The sequence below is a fragment of the Geotrypetes seraphini genome, chromosome 8, assembly GCF_902459505.1.
Source record: "Geotrypetes seraphini chromosome 8, aGeoSer1.1, whole genome shotgun sequence".
In the NCBI taxonomy this organism is placed as follows: Eukaryota; Metazoa; Chordata; class Amphibia; order Gymnophiona; family Dermophiidae; genus Geotrypetes; species Geotrypetes seraphini.
Genome location: NC_047091.1, coordinates 153,959,644 through 153,987,287, shown reverse-complemented (window position 1 = coordinate 153,987,287; position 27,644 = coordinate 153,959,644). Strand labels below are relative to the sequence as shown.

At 42.6% G+C, this 27,644-nt stretch overlaps 1 protein-coding gene across 7 annotated transcripts in view; it reads right to left on the bottom strand.

Annotated features, from left to right (window-relative positions):
- PITPNM2 (phosphatidylinositol transfer protein membrane associated 2) overlaps window positions 1-27,644 on the bottom strand; it is a 489,035-nt gene that overhangs the window by 82,920 nt on the left and 378,471 nt on the right. For 6 of the 7 annotated variants that reach the window (XM_033953939.1, XM_033953943.1, XM_033953944.1 and 3 more), the window contains exons 12-13: window positions 22,807-22,926; window positions 7,042-7,253 (exon numbers count right to left, since the gene is read on the bottom strand). In XM_033953939.1, the coding sequence (XP_033809830.1) occupies window positions 7,042-7,253; window positions 22,807-22,926 (332 nt within the window). The remainder of the gene's footprint in view (window positions 1-7,041; window positions 7,254-22,806; window positions 22,927-27,644) is intronic. The other variant, XM_033953942.1, reaches the window with a different exon arrangement.

Below are 27,644 nucleotides of genomic sequence, written 5' to 3'. Positions count from 1 at the left end.
AAAAATCTAAATTATAAAGGATCCAGAATATGGTTTTTGCCGGACTTTGCTAAAAATACAGCAAATAAAAGAAAGAAACTATTAGACTTGAGACCACAATTAAAAGAAAAAGGATATAAATATGGACTATATTATCCGGCAAAAATGAGAGTATCATCAGGAGATAAATCCTTGTATTTCGAGGATCCAGAAAAACTAAAAGCCTTTCTTTCTAAATCAGAACCTATGACATTTTAACATAAAACATTAAGATTGGTTTTGATGACATTGTGGAAAATTATAAAAATATGAGATATTGAAATACTGAAGTAAGAAAATATGATCTAAAGAAAAGACAATAAAAATACAAAGAGAGGAAAAATAAGAAATAGAAAAAAATATTAATACCATATTAAATATATGTTTAAGATAAAATTTTATGATGTAAAATATAATACTAGGGAAATATAAATTAAAAATTGATAAATGGATAAAGATACAGTAATGAAATGTTAGAAGTAAAAAATGACTAAAGATTTTAAAGGTTAATATAGATAGATAGAAGGAGATGTTGATTGAATATTGGTTGCCTAGAGGGGAGGAGAATGTTCGGGTTGCAGTTCCAATGTGTATCCTTAAGCAGTCATTATATTGGGTGGGAAAGGGAGGGAAAAAGAGGGTATTTACTAGAATGATTAAGGAAAAAATAAATAAGGGATTGGATACTTCAAGGGTAAATATGTGTGTCATAGAAAACATTTTTTGGATTCTAAATATGAAAGAAGAAGGGAAGAAGATTATACTGATAATGTCTTTTAAGATATACTCTATTAATGTCAATGGCCTGAATCATGTAATCAAAAGAAAAAAGGTATTAGCATTTTTAAAAAAGCAAAATGCGGATATTTACTGTCTGCAGGAGACTCATCTTAATACAAAAGAATCACAGAAATTAACGGGTGGGTGGGTAAAAGAATGTTTTTTTGCTCCAGCAGAGGGTAAAAAAGCAGGGGTAGCAATTCTTATAAATAAAAAATGTATGGCCAAGATTAAGGTAATAAATTCAGACCCACATGGAAGATGGATACATGTTGATATAGGTATGGGAAATAATGCCCTGACGTTGTTTAATATATATGCCCCTAATTCGAATCAATCAGAATTTTTTAAAAAATTACAGAATATGTTGTTACCACTGGCTACTTCTAATTTAGTGGTAGCTGGAGATTTTAATGCTGTAATGGATCCATTATTGGATAAAAAACCAAGTAAAAATATAAAATATTTAGGTTTAGATAATCTGGCTCAATCATGTGATTTGAAGGATATATGGCGTATTCTTCATTTTAATGATCAGGAGTTTTCATTTTGTTCACAGGTTCATAAATCATTTTCAAGAATAGATTATATTTTTGTTTCATCAAATGAAGTGCAACAGGTGATTAAAGCTTCCATAGATCCTATTATTATTTCGGATCATGCAGGAATATGGATAGAATTACAATTGGATAAATTGGAAAAGGGTAGACCTCTTTGGAGATTTGATAATGCACTGCTTGTGGATGATAAATTTTTGGAAAATTTTAAAACACAAATTAATGATTTCTTTCAAATCAATTTAGTGGAGGATACATCTATTGAGAATGTATGGGATGCATTTAAAGCAACTATGAGGGGTAATATTATATCATATTCAGCTTTTATTAGGAAACAGAATAAAATGCAATATATAGAATTAGAAAAAGAAATTAAAATATTAGAAGCTAAATTGATAAACAAATGGGAAAATGAGATATTGCAAGCTCTTTTGAAAGCAAAAGGTAAATATAATGAATTAACTTCAAAAATGATAAGAAAGGATTTGTTTTCCAAACAAGCAGTGTATTATGGAAATTCTAATAAGGCGGGGAGATTATTGGCAAATTATCTTAAAGCAAAAAAAAGGAAAATTAATGTTAATGGGATAAAAGATGATAATGGTATAATAACAAATCAAACAGATATAATTTTAAAACAATTTCTAAAATTTTATAAAGATCTCTATTCTTCTGAGCATTATTTGGAGAGACAAAAAGATGGTAAAAATTTTTTAGATTTAATTAATGGACCTAAGGTTCCTGATCATATAAAACGGAGTTTAGATGAACCTATATCATTAAAAGAATTAGAAACAGCATTGAGATCTCTTAGAGTTGGATCCGCTCCAGGTGGTGATGGTTATACAGTAGAATTTTATAAAACATTTCAAAATATCCTTTCCCCACATTTACTAAATTTATATCAAACACAACTTATAAAAGGTGATATTAAAGGTACTATGGCTGAATCAATAATAATTGTTTTGCCTAAGCCAAATAAAGATCCTACTTTGGTTTCGAACTACAGGCCTATATCTTTAATAAATGTGGATAATAAACTTTTGGCGAAAATTTTGGCTTTGAGATTAGCCAAAGCTCTCCCACATATTATAGATATGCATCAGACGGGTTTCGTTGCTAAAAGACATTCCTCTAATAACTCTAGATTATTATTTCATATGTTAAATTTATCAAAAAAAATAGATGAACCAACTTTTACAGTTTCCTTGGATGCAGAAAAAGCGTTTGATAGGGTAGAATGGAATTTTATGTATCAAGCTTTAGAATGGTTTGGTATAGGTTCTGGATTTATACAAATGGTAAAAACTTTGTATAGCTTCCCGATTGCAAGATTAAATATTAATAATATGATATCTGATGGATTTCAATTGCGGAGGGGAGTTAGACAGGGTTGTCCTTTATCTCCTTTGTTATTTGATGTTATATTAGAACCCTTATTGTTAGCAATACAACAAACGGGGGAGATACAGGGTATTCCATATTCAGATATGGAATATAAAATTTCGGCTTATGCTGATGATATTTTGCTTTATTTGAAAAATCCAGAATCTACCTTATCTTCTTTATTGGAATTAATTGATAAATTTGGTAAATTTTCAGGTTATAAAATTAATTGGAATAAATCTGAAATTATACCCTTAAATGTTCATTGTGTAAAAGGATTATTTGACGCTTTTCCGTTCATATGGAAAGAAGAAGGATTTAAATATCTTGGCATTCAAGTTAAAAATACAATTGAAGATACCGTAAAAGAAAATGAAAAATTTGTATTAAAAAAAGTTACGGAGTTATGTGAGCAATGGAACCCCTTACATATTTCTTGGTGGGGGAGAGTTCAAACTATTAAAATGATGATTTTGCCTGTAGTTTGCTACCAAATGAGTATGATACCTATTTATTTTCAGGGGTCCTTTTATAAAAAGCTTAATAGTATTTTAATGAAATTTCTTTGGCTTGGTAAAACACCTAGAATAGCCTTAGTAACTTTGCAAAAATCAATTAAGGAGGGAGGGGTAAATTTTCCAAATTTTTATAGGTACCATCAAGCCTATATTCTACGTCAGGGTATGTATTGGATCCTCCCAGAACTTATAGATAATGCACCAGATTGGTTATATTTGGAATGGCGCCTTATGTTTCCCCTAAATTTAGTTCACCTTCCAAGTATTAACATGCCTAGAAGATACAGAGAAAATAACATTTTAATGGATACTTGGAAAATGTTGAGATTTATAAGTAAATTAACACCTATCCCAATAAACAAATCAACTAATCAATCTCTATGGATAAACTCCAAGATCAAAATTGGCGGAGCTCAAATCCTTTGGAAGAACTGGATTATTGCAGGCATTAGATCTTTGGATGACGTTATTTCAGAAGGTAAACTGCTAGATTTTTCACAATTGCAACATAGATTTGGTCTTAATAAAACACAAAGTTTTAAATGGTTGCAATTGAAGCAGGCCATTCAGGTTGGGTTCCCTGAATGGAAAACATTGAATAATCAATATAGTTTAAAGTTCTTATGTTTTCAAGCAGACTTCCTAGGACATCAAGCCGCATTGTGGTATAAATTAATATCTGGATATTTGAATAAAAAACCAAAAAATGGTCTAAGAGATATTTGGAGCATTGAGATTAAGCATCAAATTAATGCATCTCAATGGCCACTAATTTGGTCTTGGAGAATGAGATGTACAGTGTCAGCATCTATGAGACAAACTTGGTTCTTTTTATTACATAGAGCTTTTTGGACCCCTACACGTTTGCAAAAATTAGACAGTTCTAAGTCCAATAAATGCTGGCACTGTAATCTGGAACCAGGGACATTAGATCACTTACTGTATCATTGTCCCTACATTAAAAGTTTTTGGAATTCAATTTGGCCACAAATTAATAAATTGATGGAAAATCATATAGCAATATCATATGATACGATATTATTTGGAATGATGATGAGGAAAAAAAGTCAAATTTCACCAGAAAATAACAAGCTTTTATTACCGTATTTGCCGGCGTATAAGACGACTTTTTAGTACCTTAAAATCCTCCCCAAAGTCGGGGGTCGTCTTATACGCCGGGTACAGTTTACATGCCCTTACTTGCGCCCTCAGTCGCGCGGCTCTTCTTCTCCCTACCTTCTCTGCTTGCAGCACAGAGCCGAACAGAACTCTTCCCGACGTCAGCGCTGACGTCGGAGGGGAGGGAGGGCTTAAACAAAGCTTAAAGAAAGCCCTCCCTCCCTCCGACGTCAGCGCTGACGTCGGGAAGACTTCCGTTCGGCTCTGTGCTGCAAGCATGGCAGGTGAGGAAAAGGAGAGTAGCCTTGCGGTTCGAGGGGCGGCCACCCCGCCCCGGTTGCAGCACAGCCGGCCAGGTTCCCTTACTTTTGTGGCACTTCCCCGACCGACCGATAACAGCCCGGGTCCGACAATCCTCCCTGCCCTGTAGCCGCGAATCTAAATTACCTTCTTACAGCAGCTGTAAGAAGGTAATTTAGATTCGCGGTTAAGGGCAGGGAAGTTTGTCGGACCCGGGCTGTTGTCGGTCGGTAGGGGAAGTGCCACAAAAGTAAGGGGACCTGGCTGGCTGTGCTGCACCCGGGGCGGTAGAGAAGGAGGGGGGGAGAAAGACGCTGAAATGCCATGGTGAAGACAGGAGGGGGGGGGAAGGACTCTGAAAGCACTTGAAGACAGAGGAGGGAGAAGAACGCTGAAAGCACATGGGGGAATACAAAGGGGTGGAGAAGGAAGAAGGGGTCGTCTTATACGGCGAGTATAACACAAAGCTCTATTTTTTAACTAAAAGTTGGGGGGTCGTCTTATACGCCCAGTCGTCCTATACGCCGGCAAATACGGTAATTATGACAGGGGTTGCCATTCAGCATATAACTAATAATTGGAAAAATTATAATAACCTAAATTATACATTTTGGTGGAATACAATATGTTATATATTTAAAATGGAAAGAACAATAGCAATACAAAGAGGGATATATACTAAATTTATAAAAATATGGGGGCCATTGACAAAATACTGCAATGAATAAATAGCAGGATTTTTCTTCTTCTTTTCTTCTTTTAAATATCTTTTTTGTGACGCACATAGAGGGGGGGTAATGAAAATAATTTATACATAATATGTTATAATATGTTATACAATATGTAAAGTATGAATGAAAAGTAATAGAAGGGTGGGGGGAGGGAGAAGGGATAAAAATATATTTAGAATATGATGTATTAGATATAAAAATGATATTGTGTATTTATCAATTATATTTTAATATTTTGAACACTTTATGTAAAATTTGAAAATTAAAAATAATATATGAAAAGTAATAGAAGGGTGGGGGGAGGGGGAGGGGGAAAAATATATTTAGAAATATGATGTATTAGATATAAAAGTGATATTCTGTATTTATCAATTGTATTTTAGTATTTTGTACACTTTATGTAAAATTTGAAAATAAAAAATAATAAGGAAAAAAAAAAAAGAGATGGCTTGGGGAAATCAACTGCTTATTCTTAGGATAAGCAGCATAAAATCTGTTTTATTACTTGGTTTCTGGATTGGCCACTACTGGAAACAGGACACTGTTGATGGACCTTCAGCCTGTCCCAGTATTGCAATTCTTATGCTCTTAAGAAAAAGGAATAGTTTTCATTCACCATCCAGGTAAAACTCAAGGTTAGAGTTGCAATTCTCTCCACAGTGTAGTCTGGTGGCCATGGGGCTACTGATTTGAAACAGCCTGAGTATGAAAAAAGAGCTTTATCTTATAGAGTTAGCACTGAAAAATAGACTAGAGTGACTGGGTTACCGAGATAGGATCGCATCAGTCAAGTAACAGCATTTTTGGCCACAACCAAAACAGAACCCAAATTTGTCTCTGGGCCTGTGAACTGAAATTTGTCTCTGCTGCGAAGGAAATGTCTTCAATCCCCAGGAAGGAGAACACTCTGGCTCTGTTCTACTGTGATACCTATTGGGCTTAATATAGAGGGCATCTCAAATGGTTTTCAAAGGGAGTCACACTGAGTGCCTCTAAACCAGGGACCATTATTTCAATGGCCAGGACTAAGGTAGGGTAGAATGTATAGAACAGGACTTAGAAATAAAGATGCACAGTGCCCTTTTATTTTAATTGGTAAACAAATCTCCTTGCCTCTTTGCTAAGAGCAAGGGATCCGATATTAAATCTTTAAAAACATGTGGCACAAAGAAGTTGTCACTGTTCTAAATCAAGCATAACCTCCTAGGAGCACAGCTCAAAGTGCAGCTAACATTCTTCATCTGCTGAGCTGAGAGAATGTTTCTAAGAAACAAAATGCTGAAGGAAAGGGTGGGTCATGGATTCCACTGCATGCCGGGATGTAACTGGATTTTAATAGCCAAATCTGTGTTAATGATTATGCCCCTCAGACCTAATGAAGCAGTACTCAAACATACTGCACCTTCCCCAGAAAAGAATTCTGCCAATCAGTCAATACAGCTTACAGCTGCATAGACAATGTGGATATGTGTCAAATTCTTGTGCAAGAGCCTCATATGTTAACCACAATTGTAGAACTAGTCCCTATGCAAACAATACTTCACAATGACAACTTATCTATGGCTTATGATAGCCAACCGTTGAAGATATGGCAACACAAATTAACAATGGTGGCCTGCCTTGAAGCCTCACCTTGACAAGAAAGCTTGGTGTTGTTTTATGGTGTCCAGCTCGTACGTGGAGGAGTCACTCCTTTTCCGTGGCAGTTGCCTTTTGGAGTCCTCCCCGTTGCTGCGAGGAATGTCAATGTTGCTTCTGCTGAGATGCCTACTGGCTTCCAGGTTAGAGTTGGCAGAGCAATAGCTGTTGTTCACAATAATTCCAGGAGACAAGAGATCCGTGTCCTAGACCAAGAGGCACAAAGTTCAATGGTTAGGAGTTTGTAACGATGAACAGTCTTAAAGAATGGGAAGATGTGGCCATTTCCTCTTCTCAGGATCTGTATCAGTATCTCTCCCATTTGATATTTGGGTAATCATTTTCTTAATCAAAGTCTCCTGCAACAAGCAAGAGTGTCACAATGAGTTTTAATGTTATGGTAAATCTTGTGGCATATTACCATCTTAGCTGCTGTAAGATGAATAATACATACAAATACAGTCACAAGGCTCAACCAATCTTCATTTTTCCTTTCCTGCTGCAATGCTGCTAACTTATCCCCAACTGCACCATTACTGAGGATCCCCTATGATCTGGTGACATTTGAAACTTTTCTCCAGCATATCACCAGAGATGACTACAGCAAGTGAATATGGTTGTTTTGGTGCCATCTGAACCAATTTCATGCAATCTTCCCAGTAGCGTAGCTAAAGTGTAACATCCCACTCCTGAGTGGAAAAATTAAGATGGTCCTCTATAATGTTATCTCTCACAAAGTACTGGGGACTGGAAAGTTAAGGAAGGGAGAACACCTTCAGAAAAAGCACACAATTTAAATCTATATAGAAAAACTGTCATAGAAGTAGAATTTGAAATGCAAGATATCAGATTCACATTTCTCAAAGCTGACCTATTACAGTTAATACATTAAAAAATACCCATTTTTTTACATTTGTTGTCTGAGCATTGTTTGGTTCCAATGTCTCCTTTCTGCTTTCCTCTATTTCTTTCAACTCTCTTTCCAGAGTCTTCCATTCTTTTAACATTTCTTATACTAAAACTAACTAAACTAAACCTTAAGTTTGTATACCACATCATCTCCACACTCGTAGAGCTCGGCACAGTTTACAGGGAATGGTACGGAGAAGGAACTTCAAAGAGGGATACAGGACAGTATAGAGAAAGTTTAGAGGGAATTTAGTATAATAAAGGGGAGAAAATATTACATTTTTGAGAATAGCCAAGTTTTTAGATGTTTTCAGAAAATTTGGAGGGCGCCCAGATTCTGAAGTGGGGTAGAAAGGTTATTCCAGAGCTCTATAATTCTGAAAGAGAGGGATGTTCCTAGTTTTCCTGGGTGGGATATGCCTTTTAATGAGGGGAAGGATAGTTTGAATTTTTGGGTGGTGCTGTTAGGATTCGAGGAATTCCAAGATAGTGGGAAAAGGGAAGGAAGAATGCCGTGAAGGATCCTGAAAATTAGGCAGGTGCATTTAAAGTGGACCCTAGAGACTACTGGAAGCCAGTGAAGTTTGGACATGAGTGGGGAGACATGGTCAAATTTACTTTTTGCGAAGATTAATTTAGCCGCGGTATTCTGAATCCACTGAAGTCTTTGAAGGCTTTTCTTTGTTAGGCATAAGTAGGTGGAATTACAATAGTCTAGTCTGGAAAGGATGATGGATTGTACGAGGACAGCAAAATGTTGTCTACATCCACCATCCCACTGTCTGTCATGTCCAGTATCTCCCCCTCTGTTCCCCTACCCTCCCTCTATATCCAGCATTGTCCCTATGCTCAGCCATGCCCAGCATTTCTTCTCTATGCCCTGTCTGACCCCATGACCAACTTCTCTCTTATCTCTTCTCTTCTTCCTGCATCCAACTGCCTGGGACCAGTATTCTCCCCCTCTCCTATGCTGCCACTGCCCCTGCTCGCACCATCCCCAAATCAGTTTATCTCTATCACACCCTAACCTGCCCATTGTCAGGGCCTATCCTAACCCACCCATTGTCTATATCCTTCCCTAAATTGGTACAGCATCTTTCTCCCTGGTCCAATTTTTCTCTCTTCCCTCCTTCTCATTAGTGGCCAAGCATCTCTCCCCCAATCTTTCCCCTCCCCTTTTGGTACAGCATCTTTCTCCCTGGTCCAATTTTTCTCTCTTTCCTCCTTCCCATTAGTGGCCAAGCATCTCTCCCCCAATCTTTCCCCTCCTCTTTTAGTATGGGTTTCTCTCTTTTCTTTCTACTTCCCCTCCCACAAGTCCTGCATCTCTCTCCCCCCCTCTCCAGTTCCAGTCTCTCTCCTCTCTGCACAGATCAGACATCTCTCCCCAGACCTCCTCACCCCATGGTTTGCTGGCAGTGGCAGCAATGAGTACAGGCTGCCTCTGACTGACCTCACCAGGGCCTGTCTTCTGCTGTGTCCCACCCATATAAAGTTGTATCAGAGAAGGTGGGATGTGGCAAAGGAAAGATGGTTCTCATCACTGTTGCTGCCAGTGACCTGCCATGAATTTGGAGGACAGGGGGGATCTTGTAGGGGGTGGGGAAGAAAGGGAGAGAGAGATGCTAGACAAGGACAGGAAGGAAGTCAATATGTTTCAGATGTGATTATAATGTTAATGCACACATTGTACTAGTTACAGATTAATCTGAGAGTGCATTTTAAGATATTACATTTAGCATTTTGGATTCTAAAGAGGATGGAACCATATTTTGAGAATAAGTTTGTAAATGATATCTACCAAAGCATCAGCAAAGATCTAAATAGACAGAATTTCTCCATGTCCCTTCATTTTAGGAAATGAGCAGTGGGGATAGTCTTCTAGGTTGCAGAACTGAAAGCTATTGTCACTGACCTAGAACCTTTCTAAACTTGCTTCCTTTTTAGAGGTGTGTGTGGGAACAGAGACAATAGGAAACCTGCAGAAAATGAAATCTGTGGGAATGGGGACAGAAAAGTAAACTGTGTCGAGTTCTATTTTTATAGAGAAGATGCGGTCTTTAAGCTTAAGGTTTAATTTACTACCACATGGACGTCACCAAAGAAGATGGAAGCCTAGAGCGGAGGCTTTGTCTTCGACAGCCAGAAACCCTGGTGCCCCTCTTACTCGCGGTGGCTTTCGGACTCTTCCCTGGGTGCTAACGCGGGCTGCACTCTCCCCGCTCCCCCGAAAACAGCAGCGTATCCGGTAGTGGCCCGACCGGCATTGGAACACTGACCATCGGCCCACCAACCACGTGGCCCATCAGCAGATTCCGGGCTCATGCTCCCCTGTCGGTGCTTGGGGAGGAGGGCGACGAGATCGCACTGCATACTGCAGAGCGTGTGCGGGATATGCTTCTTCACTGTGAGCCTCAGCCGCACTGGACCGCGGCGATCGCTGGACTGAGCCCGGGAGAGAGAACTTCCTGTTGGCGGCCTGTCTGATTGGCTCTGCGCTCTTCTTCAGGCTGCTGGTGCTGATTGGGTGCTGTACTCGCCGGAGAGTGGAAGTGGCCCAGTGCTTGGTGGTCTCGGTGTATTCTTTCTCACCATTCCCCTGGCAGGATTGCATATGTACTTGTTCACTGCACTTCTGCAACTTCCCAGCTCTGGTGGGATCACCTAACACCTGCAGCAGCTCCCTTGGTGCAGGCCCAGGCTCTGAACCCTTTTCCCGCTCGAGTGAGGATTTCATTGGCTTAACTTACCCGCGGAGACCGCCAGAGTGGGGTGGTGGTATGCAGAGTGTCTGGAAATCTGGATATAGGGAGAGCTTCAGATGGGAGACCTTGTGGCGTTGCGAGCACCTTTGCTGCTACTGCCGCCACCACCCTAGCAATGCCGGTGACTCTTGCCCTACCGGGACTGGCTGATGGCCGAGTAGGATGTCCACGAGGAGAAAGTTGGACAGCTATGGGTTTGCTGGAAAAAAGCAAGAAGCCCTGAAGGCAGCAGGAGTGAGCCTGACCCATGCGGCCAAGCTGGCCGTGTCAGAGGCCGCATGGGGTGGCAGCATAGACCTCCAGGAACGGCCGGGCAGTGGTGAGCAAGGGGGTCTCCATGGAGGTGCCGGACTCCCTGAGAGACTTGCTGCTGGACATTCGTAAAGAAATGCAGTCCCTACGCCATGATGTTACCAAAGCCATTACAGACTTAAAACATGATCTGGGGGAGCTGGTGAAGAGGCAGGATGCAGTGGAAGCTCATGTTAACACCATGACTGAGGACATCATTGAAGTGCAGCAGACTGTGGCGGGAGTACGCGCGGAGGAATTGGTGCTGTGGGACAAGTTGGAAGATCTAGAGAACAGATCCAGGAGGTGTAATCTCCGGATCTGGGGGGTGCTGGAAGAAAATGCCTATCAGGATGCCCGACAGATTGCCTTGGACATCTGTACTGATCTCCTCACTAATGCATTGGAAGGTGAGGGGCGGGTGCCGGAAATCGAAATAGAACAAGCGCATCGGGCTTTGGGGCGCCCTAACTCCAACTTGCCCCGTGACATTGTCCTGTGCCTGGGCAGCTTTTGAGTGAAGGAAGAAATATTCTATGCAGCGCGGAAGCAGAGGGATTACAAATGGAACAATTTGCGGGTGGACATTTATCAGGATGTGGCGGCAGCCACCTTGTGGAAGCGGAAGGATATGCAAGTGGTGACCACCTATCTGCAAAGATACGGATCCGGGTTAGTTGGGAGAGCCCTGCGCAGTATCCCAGCCCACTTTCTCTTGGGTTTGCTAGAGGCTTTTGGCCATTTGCCTAGGGGACATTGGGCTCTGTGCAGGAAGATGAGTTTACTGGCCAGGAAATGTATTCTTCAATGCTGGACGGTCCCTGACCCTCCGGCGTTTTGGCATTGGAGGAACCAGTTGCATCAGTTGGCCATCTGGGAGGCGCGAGATGCAGGAGGGGCCTTTAGGAAACAAAAGATGTTGTTCTTAAATATTTGGGAACCATATTTGCAAGCCTTGCATCCAAAGGGCCGCAGTGCGGTCTTAAGATGGGTGTCCTAATCTGGGCGCCCGGATAGTTGGGCTGGGAGAGTACTGGCAAATACTGGTGGGGAGGGGTGGAGAGTACCATTGGGGGGAGAGGGGGAAGGGTTTGGAAAGGTTCTGGAACTTAGATACGGACAGGGTACAGGGAATTCAGTGGGGGGGGGGGCATTTTCGTGGCTCATAAGAGTCCAGGGTCTCAGAGTGCCTTTCCGCTCTCCTTATCCTCGCTCACCCTCAGTAGAGTGGGCTGGGGGGGAGTTTGGTTGATGCTCCTTTTCTTTTGTCCATGTTTGTTATACTATTATATATGATGCCTATTTGTTTGTATTGAGCACCTTGGGGGTGCCTTGGCATTGTATTTGTTGTTGTTCCCATCAATAAAAATTGTTTGAACCTAGTTTACTACCACATGGCGGTAGTGAATGGATCAAAAATGAATGGGGTTAAGAGGGGATGGATTGGAAATGAATGGTGACCAGATTATGTCCCTGTGCACATTTTGACTTGGGAAGTTGGCACTGAAACTTCAGCTTAAGAAAACATAAAGAGCTCAGCTTGATGAAAATTAATGCATGTGTTCAGTAATTTTGGCAATGAGACCACTGATTAACTGATGAGAATATTTGTTTATTTGTTTCAATAATTTTGGCGGGGAATAATCTCCATGGAGCTAGTCTCTCATATGTAACTGACAATGCAACTAATGTGAAAGCAGGATTTCGATATCCTGCAAACCCTAAAAGATCGAGCTGTGGTTGAAGTGCAGCCAATTGTGAACCACCAACAAAACATCTACAACGAGAAGTCTCAAAAGCATATTTTTTTTGGGGGGTGGGAGGGACTTATTCATGAGCGAAGAAAAGGCTTCTGTAATCAAACTGGATACATACGTATTGAGTCCGGACAAAGAAAACTGCTTTATCTTTTACTATCTACTGGCAACAGAGGTCCCATGCGTGACCGGAATTGACACATGTTGCCTGCTTCTTGCTTGAAGTTCCCATCATCAGCACATTCTTTTCATTTTCAGGATAAATAATCAAAGAATATAAAATGGAACTTAACTCTGGCTCTGTAGACGGTTTATTATTTTTACGTAGTTTCAAATGATTGTTTTCTCACAGTCCATATTAATAAAAGTTTTTCTTGCATATTTAACATTATGCCTATTGTTTTGTATTAAATTTTAACAATTTATAGGTTGTATTTTATGTTTTGCTTGAATTTACAAGATCTTTAAAATGTGGGTTGGGGATGGGAAAGAAAACTGTGGGGATGTGGAGAGGACAGTACCAATATGATGGGGATGGTGCAAAGAATGAAAAGAAGACTGAGGATGGGGACCATATGTTCCCATGTACACTGCAACTACCATAGTTTTTCCCACTGTGACTAGAGTAGAAGGTGAAGTCCCCTGCTGTCCATGGCCAGTACCCTCATTTCCTCTCTTTTTTTTTTTTTTAGGAAGTTCTCTCCGGAAATGGGCAAAGTGATAACATAGTAACATAGTACTATGTTATCACTTTGCCCATTTCCAGAGAGAACTTCCTAAAAAAAAAAAAAGAGAGGAAATGAGGGTACTGGCCATGGACAGCAGGGGACTTCACCTTCTAGGTGGTTCCAGATAGGTTAGATAGGTTCCATGGGGGTCTTTTTTTCAGTTATAAGGTCAGCTCTACAGAATGACTTTCCTTTAAATATTAATGCAAGAACAAAGCTGTTGAACCTTTAGGCCCCAATGCTCAAAGCTTTGACAACTGCATTACCCTGAATGGGCTAGAAATTATTTTATTGTTCGTGTCTGTATAGTAGTAGAAAGGACGCCTCAGCCCCACCACTCCACCGCAAAAATTGTTTAGATCGCGGGAAGCATTGTGTGGTGCTTCATCATTGGCTGTCTTTTCTAAGTTTAACCAACTTGAGTGTTTTTACTTTATTCTTGCATTTTTTTAACTTCATTGTTATAATTTTGATCTGGTCATCTCTTAAATGTATCACTATTGTATTATATTCTACTTATTGATAGTGATGAAACTTAAGGATAATACTTATCTCAGCCAAACCTGGGGAGCCAGACCCGACATGTTTCGCACATGAACTGTGCTTTCTCAAGGGTCTCCCGAGGTCGCCGCCGTCATCCGACTCCAAAAGTTTAAATGAGTAAAAGATCATTTTAACTTTTGCTCATTTAAACTTTTGGAGTCGGATGACGGCGGCGACCTCGGGAGACCCTTGAGAAAGCACAGTTCATGTGCGAAACATGTCGGGTCTGGCTCCCCAGGTTTGGCTGAGATAAGTATTATCCTTAAGTTTCATCACTATCAATAAGTAGAATATAATACAATAGTGATACATTTAAGAGATGACCAGATCAAAATTATAACAATGAAGTTAAAAAAATGCAAGAATAAAGTAAAAACACTCAAGTTGGTTAAACTTAGAAAAGACAGCCAATGATGAAGCACCACACAATGCTTCCCGCGATCTAAACAATTTTTGCGGTGGAGTGGTGGGGCTGAGGCGTCCTTTCTACTACTATACAGACACGAACAATAAAATAATTTCTAGCCCATTCAGGGTAATGCAGTTTCATTGACGTTTTCAAGGCTGGATTAACAGTATAATACAAGTGGCCACTATAGTAGTTGCTGCAAAGCTTTGACAACAGCATATTTTTTAAAACTGGGTGATGCTCAGCACAATAGTATGCAAATTATATGCATGCTATTCGTGTGGAGCAGTCCCTGTAAAAAGGGGAGGAATTGTGCCTGGTGCCTACTCAAAAGAGCAATCGCAAGGCACAGCTCCTGCCAGCAGCTGCCATTCTCCTCCTCTGACAAGCTGACTGTGGCTCCGGAGCCGCGATCAGCTTGCAAGCTGGCAGAGGGGAGAGCAGTGGCTGCCAGCTCAGCTACTTTGCAGTTTTCCCTGTCAGCTCTGGAGCTGTGATCAGCTGATTGAGGTTTCCCCTGCTGGCTCCAAAGAAGGAGCCGGCAGTGGAAGCCCCAATCAGCTGATCACAGCTCCAGAGCTGCCATCAGCTGAATATGTCCCAGGAAATTCCTCCAATCCCCATTGACCCTGAGCTCCCAAAGTATGCCCCAAAGCTCCCCCCACCAGTCCCCCCAGCCCTCCTAAAATAGCCCCCCCCCAAGTAAAAAAAATCCCTGGTGGTCTATAGGGCTGAGCCAGTCCCCTCCTCAAGGACCTGAGCTCAGCCCTCTTCAAGGAACTGCCCTCCAGCTCATGGACCCAACTCTCCCTCCTTCCCTACTACCTGACTGTACAGCCCAGGACCATCTCTGACACCCATAACCTCCATACCTTATTTTGAAGGCTGGCAGGAGGGATGCCCATTCCTTCCTGTCAAAAGGGCCACTCCTCTTCAAAATGGTGGCCCTTCCCCTGCCTGTTGCATCCTGGAATGCATTAGGAGGGGGCCTAAATACCAACCCAGTCCACTAGACCAGTGGTTCCCAACCCTGTCCTGGAGGACCACCAGGCCAATCAGGTTTTCAGGCTAGCCCTAATAAATATGCATGAGAGAGATTTGCATATAATGGAAGTGAGACGCATGCAAATCTGCTCTCATGCATATTCATTAGGGCTATCCCAAAAACCCGATTGGCCTGGTGGTCCTCGAGGACAGGGTTGGGAACCACTGCACTAGACTACCAGGGATTTTTTTTTTGGGGGGGGGGTTATTTTTGGAGGGCTGGGGGATCGGGGCATTCCTAGAGGGCTCTGTGGCAGCAGTGATAGGGGGATATCAGCAGGAGGGGTACATATGTTGTGGTTTTAAGGGTGGGGGCACAGGGGACATTTGCAGATCTGAGCTCTCTACACTCTCCCCTTTGCTGGCTCTCAGCTGATCGCGGCTCTGGAGCCACCATCAGCTGGGTAGAGGGGCAGAACAGAAGCTATAGGCTTTTTTTTTGGGGGGGGGGAGGGCACAGCTGTTTTGCATGCATTGTGTGAATGCACAACACATATATACACACACACACATACAACAGCTACTGGCAGCTCCAGAGCTGCAAGAAAAATTTCACTGAAAAGGGGGTGGATTCCTTTAGCGCAGTGGTTCTCAACCCTGTCCTGGGGACCCCCAAGCCAGTCAGGTTTTCAAGATATTCCTAATGAATATGCATGAGAGAGATTTGCATATAATGGAAGTGAAAGGCATGCAAATCTGCTCCCATGCATATTCATTAGGGCTATCCTGAAAACCTGACTGGCTTGGGGGATCCCCAGGACAGGGTTGAGAACCACTGCTTTAGTGCATCACAAGAGAGCTCATTAAAATATTAAAGAGCTCTTTGTAATGCATTTGCATAGAGTTCTCGGTGGCTGCTATGAGGATCAGTAGCAGACAAGGAGAACCCTTTGTGCATTGAGAGGGCAGTTTCTGTGCCAGTAAGACTCCTTTAACGATTCTTACTGGCATGGAAACCTTTTGAGCATCAGGGCCATAGAAAGAAGCTGAAAACCTGGATATTCTCCATGATACATTAATGGTTTGTTGGCTGCAAACCAGAGGAATTGTAAAAGTGAGTTCTGAAGGGAAAAAGCATGATGGCTTTGTGGTCCTTGCATTTTTGCTTTCAGTTATTTTACAAGGCTTCTAAGTTCCACACACACAAAATGTAGGTACATAAAAAGTAGGTGGTTAGGAGTAAAAAGTTAGAAGGTAAATATTGGACCTAATTTTCACAAAAATTGAAAACTTTGGGGCTTGCCAGAAAAGGATTTCCAAAATCCCAATACAACATGCCCCAGTTTCTCATTCCTGTTTTGCTCTGGGATATAACTGCTCTATTTCTATATACTTAAAAATAAAAAAAATAAGAAAACTGCTCTATTCAGTTTCATGTGCAACGCTTTACGTTGCTAGCGAACCTAATTTTAGCTGGAAAAGAAAACGCTGCCCAGAATAATGTGCAAAGCTCTTCCATTTGGTGTCAGGTCAAAAGCGCACCGGGACAAAGGCGCGAGCAGACAATTGAGCGCAGCGCGAAGGCGCGCGCTGAAGAAAATTACTGTTTTTAGGGCTCTGACGGGGGGGCGTGGGGGGGAACCCCCCCACTTTACTTAATACAGATCGTGCTGCGTTGGGGGGGTTTGGGGGGTTGTAACCCCCCACATTATACTGAAAACTTCACTTTTTCCCTGTTTTTAGGGAAAAAGTTAAGTTTACAGTAAAATGTGAGGGGTTACAACCCCCCAAACCCCCCACAACGCCGGCGCGATTTGTATTAAGTAAACTGGGGGTGCTCCCCAACAAAACCCCTCCGTCTTGCGCTCAGTTGTCGGCGCGCACCTTTGTCTTCCACGCTGTTATCTACGAACCCTTCCATTTTCCTCCTGAAATGTTACAATCACTTAACTTTCATAATGAAATTCACATACACTCAGAAATGTGTAATTCAGCCAAGAGCCTAAGCTCCTATAGCCAAACCTACTACCCAATCACTGTGTATGGTAATTTATATAGTAAATAGTGCAATTTGCTTATTCACATAAGTTATTTAAAAATATTCAGAAATGGCAAAAAAAGGAAGAAGACTTTCACTTAACTGGAGGCAGCCATTCAGCTAGTGGTGCAGGGCAGCACGGGAGCTCCAGAAGCTCGCTCCTGTGTGCTTGTACGCCACGAGCCCGGATGGAGGTGTGCAGGGCAGGAGTGTGGTCCTGCCCATACACCGATGGACTACCAGGGTTAACTGAAAAGGTACGCGGGGGGGGGGGGGGGTTTAAAAAATTATTTGTATCGGCCGAGCCAGGAGATGGGAGGGATCTCTCCTGTTCCAGCCTATCAGAGGCATGCATCAAGTCGGGGAGGGGGGTCAGGTGATGACCTGAATATAGGACGAGACCCCCATTTTTGGACCATTTTTTTTGGACCAAAATTCTCCTATATTCGAGTATATACAGTACATCATTTAATATGATATAGCCAGTTCCTGTGCAATATACTATATATAACATCAAAAACACTAATCTTTGACCTTAGCAAGTGGCACATTCATAAAGATATGAAAACTCCAAAGAACTGTATGTCTGTGTATTATATATGAGTATACAGACACACATACAGCACATATATATTATTTGGTTTTTATCTTGTGGGTCACTTCCATCAAAAATACTTTGCCGTCCTTGACCAATCCATCATCCTTTCCAGACTGGACTATTGCAACTCTATCTACTTAAGCCTAACAAAGAAAAACCTTCAAAGACTTCAGCGGATTCAGAATGCCGTGGCTAAGCTTATCTTCGCAAAAAGTAAATTTGACCATGTTTCACCGCTCCTGTCCAAGCTTCACTGGCTTCCAGTAATCACCAGGGTCCACTTTAAATGCGCCTGCCTAACTTTCAAGATCCTACATGGCATCCTTCCTCCCTTTATTCCACTTTCTTGGAATTCCCCAAATCCTAATACCACCAGATCCACCCCAAAATTAAAACTATCCTTCCCCTCATTAAAAGGCATTTCTCATGCAGGAAAACTAGGGACCTCCCTTCCCTTCAGAATCACTGAGCTCTGGAACAACCTTACCTCCCCACTTCGGAATCTGAGCTTCCTCCAACTTTTCCGTAAAGATCTGAAAACTTGGCTATTCTCAAAAATGTAATACCTCCTCCCCTCTCTGGTATACTAAGCCCCTCTAAACATTCTTTATACTAAGGCCTATAACTCTTCATTGGAGTTCCTTTTCTATCCCAGCTCCTGTAAACCGTGCCGAGCTCTACGATTGTGGAGAGGATGCGGTATACAAACCTAAGGTTTAGTTTAGTTTTAGTTTAGTTTTTAAGATGATTGTTTTAAAGTTATTTGGATGCTTAATAAACTCAAACTGGTACATCCAATCTTCTGTTCCACTATCCTTTTGTTGTATTGCTGCTTCATTTCCTTTGTGGAACCTTTTGGTGCTATTTGGATTTTGTTGTTTTGTTTTCTGAAACTTTTGAGATGTACTGACCTGTACATCTCAATTCCCGCTTCTATGACCTGTCTAAAACGGGGCTGCACATACAATTAAAATATGTACGCACTCCAGAAATAATTCTCAAAGCTGTATCTCTGCGCATAAAACAGCGGTTCATAAGAACATAAGAACATACATGTGAAAGTTTTTACATTTATATGTAAAAAACAAAGTTTTTTTTATATGTAACAAAGTTTTTACATTTATATGTAACCTCTACACAGTTTTAAATGCAACAGTATCATGATCCGGGTATTTAAATAAGTACAAACAATAAATAAAAATTATTGCCCATAAATTCAAACCTTTCTCTTGCAATCCCTCTTCTAATCGATCTAGTGTCAAAGATTTTTCCCCTTTGTATTCCCTCACACTCAACCGAGCTTCCTTTTACATGTTCACTCTACTGAGAAACTCCATTCTTTAAGCTGTTGCTGTAAAGTAAACCTTCTATAGAAACCACTCCATGCCTCTGTGTATTTCTCTGGTACCCCTCTGCTGGCATACGTAACATCTAATTGCTCCTTTTGCATAACAGCCTTCATCCTAACCCCTCAAGGCTTGATTCTGCAAACGCATGTACCCTAATGGTAGGTGGTGGTAGGCATCCTACTGCTGTCTCTCAGCCAATCAGGACGCAAATTAAAAAAATAAAAAAAGGGAAGGATACCTACATTATAGGCATGTGTCGCATGTCTACGGAGATGTGTAGGGACGCTTAAGCATGCCCAAGACAAGGCATGGGCGTGGTTTCGTCCGGAAATGGCCTTGGGCATGCTTAAGCATCCCTATACGTCTCCATAGGTGCAAGACAGATGCCTTAAATGTAGGCCTGCAAATTGCTGGCTTACATTTAAGGCGTCTGTTCAGTGATGTATATACGATTCTCTTTAGGATGCCAATGTGTGATTGACGCACGATCAGCAGCTGCCTCTTAGGCATCTGCCGAGATCAGCGTCCTAAAGAGAATCAGACTAGAGAGCTGCACGGGAACGGGGATGACGGGAATCCCGCGGGACCCGCGGGGATCCCGCGGGTTCCCCCTTTGGGTCACGGGGATCCCGTGGGGATGCCCCTTAGGGTCACGGGGATCCCGTGGGGATGCCTCCGAGGGTCGCGGGGTTCCTGCGGGGTTGGATCGCAGTGCACTCGAGCCGTGAGAGTAGTCTCCTCCTCCTTACCTGCCCTGTCGCAGCACACAGTCGAACGGAAGTCTTCCCGATGTCAGTGCTGACGTCGGAGGGAGGGCTTAAGCAAAGCCCTCCCTTCCTCCGATGTCAGCGCTGACATCAGGAAGACTTCCGGTCGGCTGTGTGCGGCAGGGCAGGTAGGAAGAAGGCAATGGCGTACGAAAGAGGGGGGAGGGGGTGGTCCGCCCCGGAGAATGTGCACAGCCGGTCAGGTCCCCCGATCGACCGACAACAGGCCCGGCCGACAAATCTCCCTGCCCTGTAGCCGCGAATCTAAATTACCTCTTACAGCAGTTTCACTACTCCAGCTGCTGTAAAAAGGTAATTTAGATTTGCGGCTACAGGACAGGGAGATTTGTCCGACCGGGCCTGTTCTGTTGTCGGTCGGGTGCGAAAGCGCCACAAAGGGAGGGAGGAAGAAGGTGGAGTGGAGAAGAAAAAGACGCTTAAAGGGGGGAGAAGGCCGCTGAAAGTACTGGGGGAAGACAAAGGGGTGGAGAAGAACGCTGAAAGGACATGGGGTAACGGGAGGAGGGGGGGGGAAGGATGCTGAAAGCACATGGGGAAGACAGAGGGGGGGGGGAGAAGGACCCTGAAAGCACTGGGGAAGACAAAGGGGTGGAGAAGGCCACTGAAAGGACATGGGGAAAACAGGGGTGGAGAAGGCTGCTGAAAGGACATGGGGAAAACAAGGGGGGGGGGGAGAAGGCAGCCTGAAAGGACATGGGGAAGACAGAGGGGGGAGATGGATGCTGAAAGGACATGGGGAAGGAGCAGAGGGGGGAGAGGAGGATGCTGCCTGACAGGACAATGGGGAAGATGGTGGGGGAGAAGGACACTGAAAGGAAATGAGGAAGAGGGAATGGGGAGAAGACGCTGGCAGGGAAGAAGACAGAGGTGCCAGACTATGGGGGGAGCGGAGGGAAAAAGATGGGTGCCAGACCAATTTGGGAGGGGGGAGAAAGGGAGAGGCACAGTAACAGAGCAAATGGAAGACACAGAGAGAAGAGAGGCAGTGGATGGAAGGAATTGAATGAGAACATGAAGAAAGCAGAAACCAGGCAACAAAGGTAGGAAAAAAATTCTTTTTTTTTTTTTTTTTTGCTTAAGGATAAAGTAGTATATTAATTGTGTTGATAAAAATTTATAAACATTAGAGGCTCTGGTAGAAACCCGTTTACAAAGTATGTATTCTTCCCAATTAATATTTCCAAATTAATAAAGTCTTTTTGCTTATTTTTAAATGGGTTTCTACCAGAGCCTTTAATTCAGTAGCATAATTAAATGAAATAACTATTTCTGTAGTTTATAGGGACGGGTGGGGATGTAGGACATTCCTCGCGGGGACGTAGGGGATTCCTCACGGGGACGGGTGGGGACGTAGGGGATTCCTCGCGGGGACGGGTGGGGATGGAGGGATTCCTCGCGGGGATGGGTGGGGACGGGTGGGAGTCCTCACGGGGACGGGTGGGACTTTGGCGGGACGTGTGGGGACGGGTGGGATTTCTGTCCCCGCGCAACTCTCTAAATCAGACCCTCACTTTCTAAGAGCTGGCTGCAAACGTTCTATCCATTTCTAGCAATATATATTTCCTTGTCAAAGATCACAAACATACAATCATGCATCCTTTTGCCATACCCCCTCTTCCAAATGCAATTCAAATCATACACCATTGCTATACAGATAAGAAGAGGCATAAGATACAGATATAGTTTTATGTATTGGCCGGGAATCACAGGATTTTGGTAGGAGGTGAGGAAAGTACTAGGGATGAGTGTGTGAAAAATTTTATTAGGGCAGCAGGAAATGTTTATTGTTAAATTGTCTGCACTCTAAGCAGGTATAAGTTCATTCACAATGCCATTCTGCAAAGAAATGGGGAAGGATGTGTACTGAAGCAGGTTTTCGATTTACATGAACTGTTTTTGATCTTCAAAGGTAGGTGAATAATTTTCTCAAATATTTGATACATCCGAAATAGTGAATGTAGTTTTCAAAGGGATAGCGTGGATGTACTTTTCGTTTGATGATTTTAACATATTCATATACTTGGACAAACAATTAAGAAGCCCTCTTTATAGTCAATGTAATTTATTTTAATTATTTTTTAAAGTATTGCAGTGATTGCTGGGTATTTAATCCATTATTTTCAGTACTAGCAGAAGAGAGCCACAAATACCATGAGGAAAATGGGCGAGCCCAAGTTAGAGCTACTAAGGGGTGCCTTTTCATTGACTAGAGACTGCAAGTGAGTGATATTTAAGCCATGGAATAGGGCGGATGAAAGATCATATTTAAGGCGTCTCACAGGCACTCGCACTGGACAGTTCTGTTGTGCTAAGAGGGTGATATGTTCCTCATTGCAGGACAAAATGCTTTTGGGACAGACATGGGAGAAACCACTGCCTGCCCTGGAATGGAAGCTCAGAATGTTTGCTACTATTTGGGTTTCTGCCAGGTACTTGTGACCTGGTTTAGCACTGTGGAAACAGGATACCAGGCTAGATGGGCCACTGATCTGACCCAGTATAGCTATTCTTATATTCTTTGAGTCAGTACATGTCTCTACACATCCTGCTTTGCTGATATACAGAAGGAAAACACGTCAAAGGTAGAGTTTTGGATTTACCTGCACGCTCACTACACTTCCCCTCCGACTGCTGTTTTGGCTTTCGGACACTGTCTGATTGCTGTAACACAAGGCATCGAATCCCAGGATCCCTCCTACACAATCCCCAATCAAACAGACCTGGAAGAGGAAGTAAAGGGAAAAACAGACTCTAAGTATCTATTGGAGAAACTGGGATATAAGGAATGAAGAATAGATGACTGCATTTATGGGTCATCTTAAATATTCCAGCGTGTTATTGCATGGGTTGGAGAAGTCTATTGGTTAGAGCAGCGGGTCCAGGAACCAGGGAAGCCCAATTCAAATCCCACTGTGACTTCCTTGTGATTTTGGACAAGTCATTTAACTCTCCTTTCAATGGCATAGTATGGGGAGGGGAGTGGACCGCCTTGGGCGCCATCTTGGTGTGGGTGCTGGTACCTCTCTGCCCATCCCCATGCCACACTGGCACCCTTCCTTCCCTGCTCCCCCCACACCTCTTTAAAATCTTCACTATTCTAGCCTGCTGCTTGCGTCGGCCTGGCTCCTTCTGAAATCACTTCCAGGTTGTGGGGCCAAGAAGTGACGTCGGAGAGAAAGCCATTGTCAGTGCGAGCAGCAGGCCGAAGAAGCTGCTCGTGCTGGTGAAGATTTAAAGTTGGAAAAGGAGGATGCTAGAGTGGTGTGGGGGCGTAGGAGTGTGTGTGGGGGGGGGGGCAGAGAGGAGGGAGCCTCCTACCCTTGCTACGCCACTATCTCCATTGTGTCAGGTATAAAATTAAGTGTCCTTTTAATAAAACTTAGCGCTTGCTAAATGCTGTTCATCCTATTTTATACCTATGGAGTATGTTGCACTTAGCACATGCTAATGCTTGTTTTGTGTTTTTTTAAGAAGAATTTTTGTATTTAAAGTATTTCCTCCGAACCAGTTCATTGAATTTTCCTCTTTGTCAGCTCAATCATAGATTTAACTTCTCTAATGCTTTACACTCAGGAGCCTTAAAAGCCCCTGCGTTATAACTCATTCTTAGTCCGTTGAAAGGAATTGCAGCGTTATAAAACATCAGTTTTCTTCAGAACTAATATGCTTCTAGAATTTTATTGCTGTTAGCTTTCTCCCACATCGTAGTTTTGGCAATGTGGTAAACTCCTCCCTCCTTATTTGCGGTTTCAACTATTCATGGTTTTTATGTGCCGGGACTGCCCCCCCCCCCTAGTTAATTGACCTTACCTGGTGGGGTAAGCGCAATCTTCCTACACTCCTGCCCTGTACAGCGTCGTCATAAAAAATGGCTGCTGTGAGTTCCTGTGGTCTCACAAGACTACAATGGGAACTCAGACAGCCATTTTTGATGACGGCTCTGCATGGGGCAGAGTGTAGGAAGATCGCTTTTGCCCCGCGTCACCACTAGGTAAGGTCCAGGAGATACAGGAGGGAGGGGGGATGCAGGGGGTGGGTCAGAGTCGGCCCAAAAGTTATTCACCAATTTTTATATTCGCAGGGCCGGCTCTGCCCCTAACTACCTACCGCGAATACGGAGGGATGAATATATTCAGGGCTACAATCGGGCTCCTTTTAAAATTATTATCATTGGTAGATATATTTATTTAACTTACCCCTTAATCAGTATAGCTCAATGTGAATTAAGATTCAGGTATAATAGTAAAATTTTCCCTGTCCCCTGGACAGCTTAACGAACATTTTAGAGTTTATACATAAAATAGTGTAACCTTGTACTTATGTAATGTAAAAAAAAATGTCCATGTAAATTTGCTGGAGGGATTGTGGGCAACAGGGGCACTTTTATGTGTATTTGCTGGGACTGTCCCAAAGCGAAGAAATATCGGGGGATGGTGGTTACTTTGCTGAAAGATGTTTGGACATGGGGGGGATCTTTTTGATCAATGGGCCACTACTTGGTACTGAAGATGGATCTCAATGATTGGTGATATTGATAGCCACAATGGCCAGAATTTGTTTAGCATCTTATTAGAAATGTGTGGAGTTCCTGACTTGTGAGATACTACTTCTTAAGCTTGATCACATTTATTTACCGATTAAGCTACCTGCATTGAGAAAGATGTCCCAAAAATCGGCATAAACTAGCACTTAGATGTTTTTCTCATCAAAACATCCAAATCACCATTTTCTTTTTTTTTAATAATTCTTTATTCATTTTCATATTTGACAATAAGTGCACAAAATATTATATTACAACAAGTTCTTACACATCATCACTTTGATATCTACTACATAAAATCTAATAATATGTTTAACCCCTCCCCCACCACCCACCCTTCATCTACTTTCCAACCAAAATATACACATATTGCAAAACATATTATAACATATTATGTAACATTATTACCAATACCTTCCCCCTTTGTTGTGCCAAAAAGAAGAAAAAGAAAAGAAGAAGAGAAGAAGTGATGACCAAATCACCATTTTCAAAACAGACTTTCTACATGTTTTGCTAGGCTTTTTGTTTGCAGGGCATCTAAACCTCAAGGGGGGGAGTTGGAGGTGTATTTTGGGAGGGATTTGGGCAGTCTTAGCACTTGAATGTTTTGCAGTCATAATTTAAATTTTTACAAAACGTCCAGAGCACAATTTGGAAATCTGGGACTGGACCTGTTTTATAAACAAATAGGTGCCCAAACTGACCAGATGACCATTGGAGAGATTAAGGCATGACTTTACCTTACTTCCCCAGGGGTCACAACAGCCTCCTACCACCCAGACTTATGAAAGAAACAGTACATTTCAGCCTGTATTACAGCTTCATATGGCCACACAGCCATAGTTCAACAGAGCAATGGGGCACTCTAGGGCAGTGTTTTTCAACCTTTCTACACCCGTGGACCAGCAGAAATAAAATAATTATTTTGTGGACCGGCAAACTACTAGGACTAAAATTTAAAAAAACCCGTTTCCGCCCCAATCTCTGTGAGCTCGGCCCCGCAAATCATCTGATCCCATCCACACAAGCCACAGTTTATGATTTTATATTGAATGTATTTTATTAAAGTATAAAAAGAAACAATATTCTGTACAATTGTCATTTTATAAATACAAATAATACAGAGCAAGGATCAACAAAACCCCTGTCTCCCCTCCCCTTCACATATATCCCCTCTACTATCAAGAAAACTGAATAAGCCAAATTATTACAGAATGCTACACAGAAATATCGTGCTAACAGAATACCACAGTCACACATAATAGGAATAGTTTTAGGGGAGTGCATCTAGGGCAACTGCCCCCTGGTCAGAGAGTGCCCTAAGCCAGCTGGAAGCTAAAGAAGCACTGCCTGGGCTTTGCAGTCCCCAGTTATGTCTAACACCAGCTATAGCAGGATATATATTTCAAATCTGATATATTCTAATTACAAAACAGAAATAAAATTATTTTTTTCTACCTTTTGTCGTCTCTGGTTTCTGCTTTCATCTTCTTTTCACTCTCTTCCTTCCAGTGTCTGCCTTCTCTCTCTCTTCAATCCAGCATCTGCCCCTTCCATCCACTGTCTGTCCTCTCCCCCTTCCATATGATATCTGTCTTCTTTCTATGCCCCTCTCCCCTTTCCATTCAGCCTGCGCCCCCTCTCTCCTTTTTACATGATTCACTCCAGCTTCACTGCTCTCTTCATTTTTATCTCTCCTACACCAGATCTACCATCGTTGTCCTTCTCTGCTTATTTTTCTGCTGACCCTTTCCCATCATCAGTCTCTCTACTTTCTCATGCCCGTCTCTCCCCTTCCCCTCCTCTAATCTCCCTGCCAGCTGTTTCCTTCCTTTTTTCCTTCTCCCTTCCCTCCTCCTCCTGTCCAGCAGTAACTCTCTTCCCTTCCTCCCCTCCCAGCAGTATCTCTCCTTCTCTTTCCCTCCAGGTCCAGTAGCAGCTGTCCCTTTTTTCCCCCTTGCCCAGCAGCTTCCCAGACTCCTTTCCCTCCTCCCCTCCCAGCAGCATCTCTCCTTCTCCCTCTACAGGTCCAGTAGCAGCTGTCCCTTTTATTTTTACCATGCCCAGCAGCTTCCCAGCCCCTAACAGTGGCTTTCTCCCCTCCCAGCAACTCTCCTTACTTGCCAGCGCAGCGATTCAGGAAGGCATCCTCGGGTCCTTTGTTGGGTTGCACCACCTCTGAGGAAAGCGGAAGTTGCATCATCAGAGGCGGCTGCGACTCAGAAAAAGCCCCAAGGCTGCTTTCCTGAATCGCTGCGCTAATAAGTAAGGAGAGCCGCTGGGAGGAGAGAAAGCACGCTGTCGGAGGCTCCCCATGACTACAGCTTGTCGATCTTCCTGGTCCTGTGCGGACCGGCAGGAAATTGGAGATGTTGATCTTGCCGGTCCTGCGCAGACCGGCAGGAATTTTCTGTGGACCGGCACTGGTCCGCGGACCGGCAGTTGAAGAACAGTGCTCTAGGGGGTACAGCAGTGAATGTCACATTACCAGTGAATGTCACATTAAAAAGTCCCAAGTACATGACACCACAACCTGCTTATATTGTATGGTGAGCCGTCCAAAACCCATCCAAAACCTACTGAGGCTTCAGCATTTGGACTTCTTGATATTTTGCTGGTTTATATATAATATTTTGTCTGTTTTTTTTAAATTATATATATTACTTTGTTATCCACCTTGGATAAAAGGTAGGTTTTAGAGGGCTCACCATACAATATAAGCAGGTTAAAGTGATATGTACCTGGGACTTTTTAATGTGACGTTCACTGCTGTATCCCCTAGAGTTCCTCTCTGCTCAGATGTCTGTGTGGCAAATTTGTTAAAAATGCTGTCTGCTTGCATATCCCAGTGGCCTTTTTTGTGTGTTTTTCATTTGGATGTTTTTGTATTCGAAAATG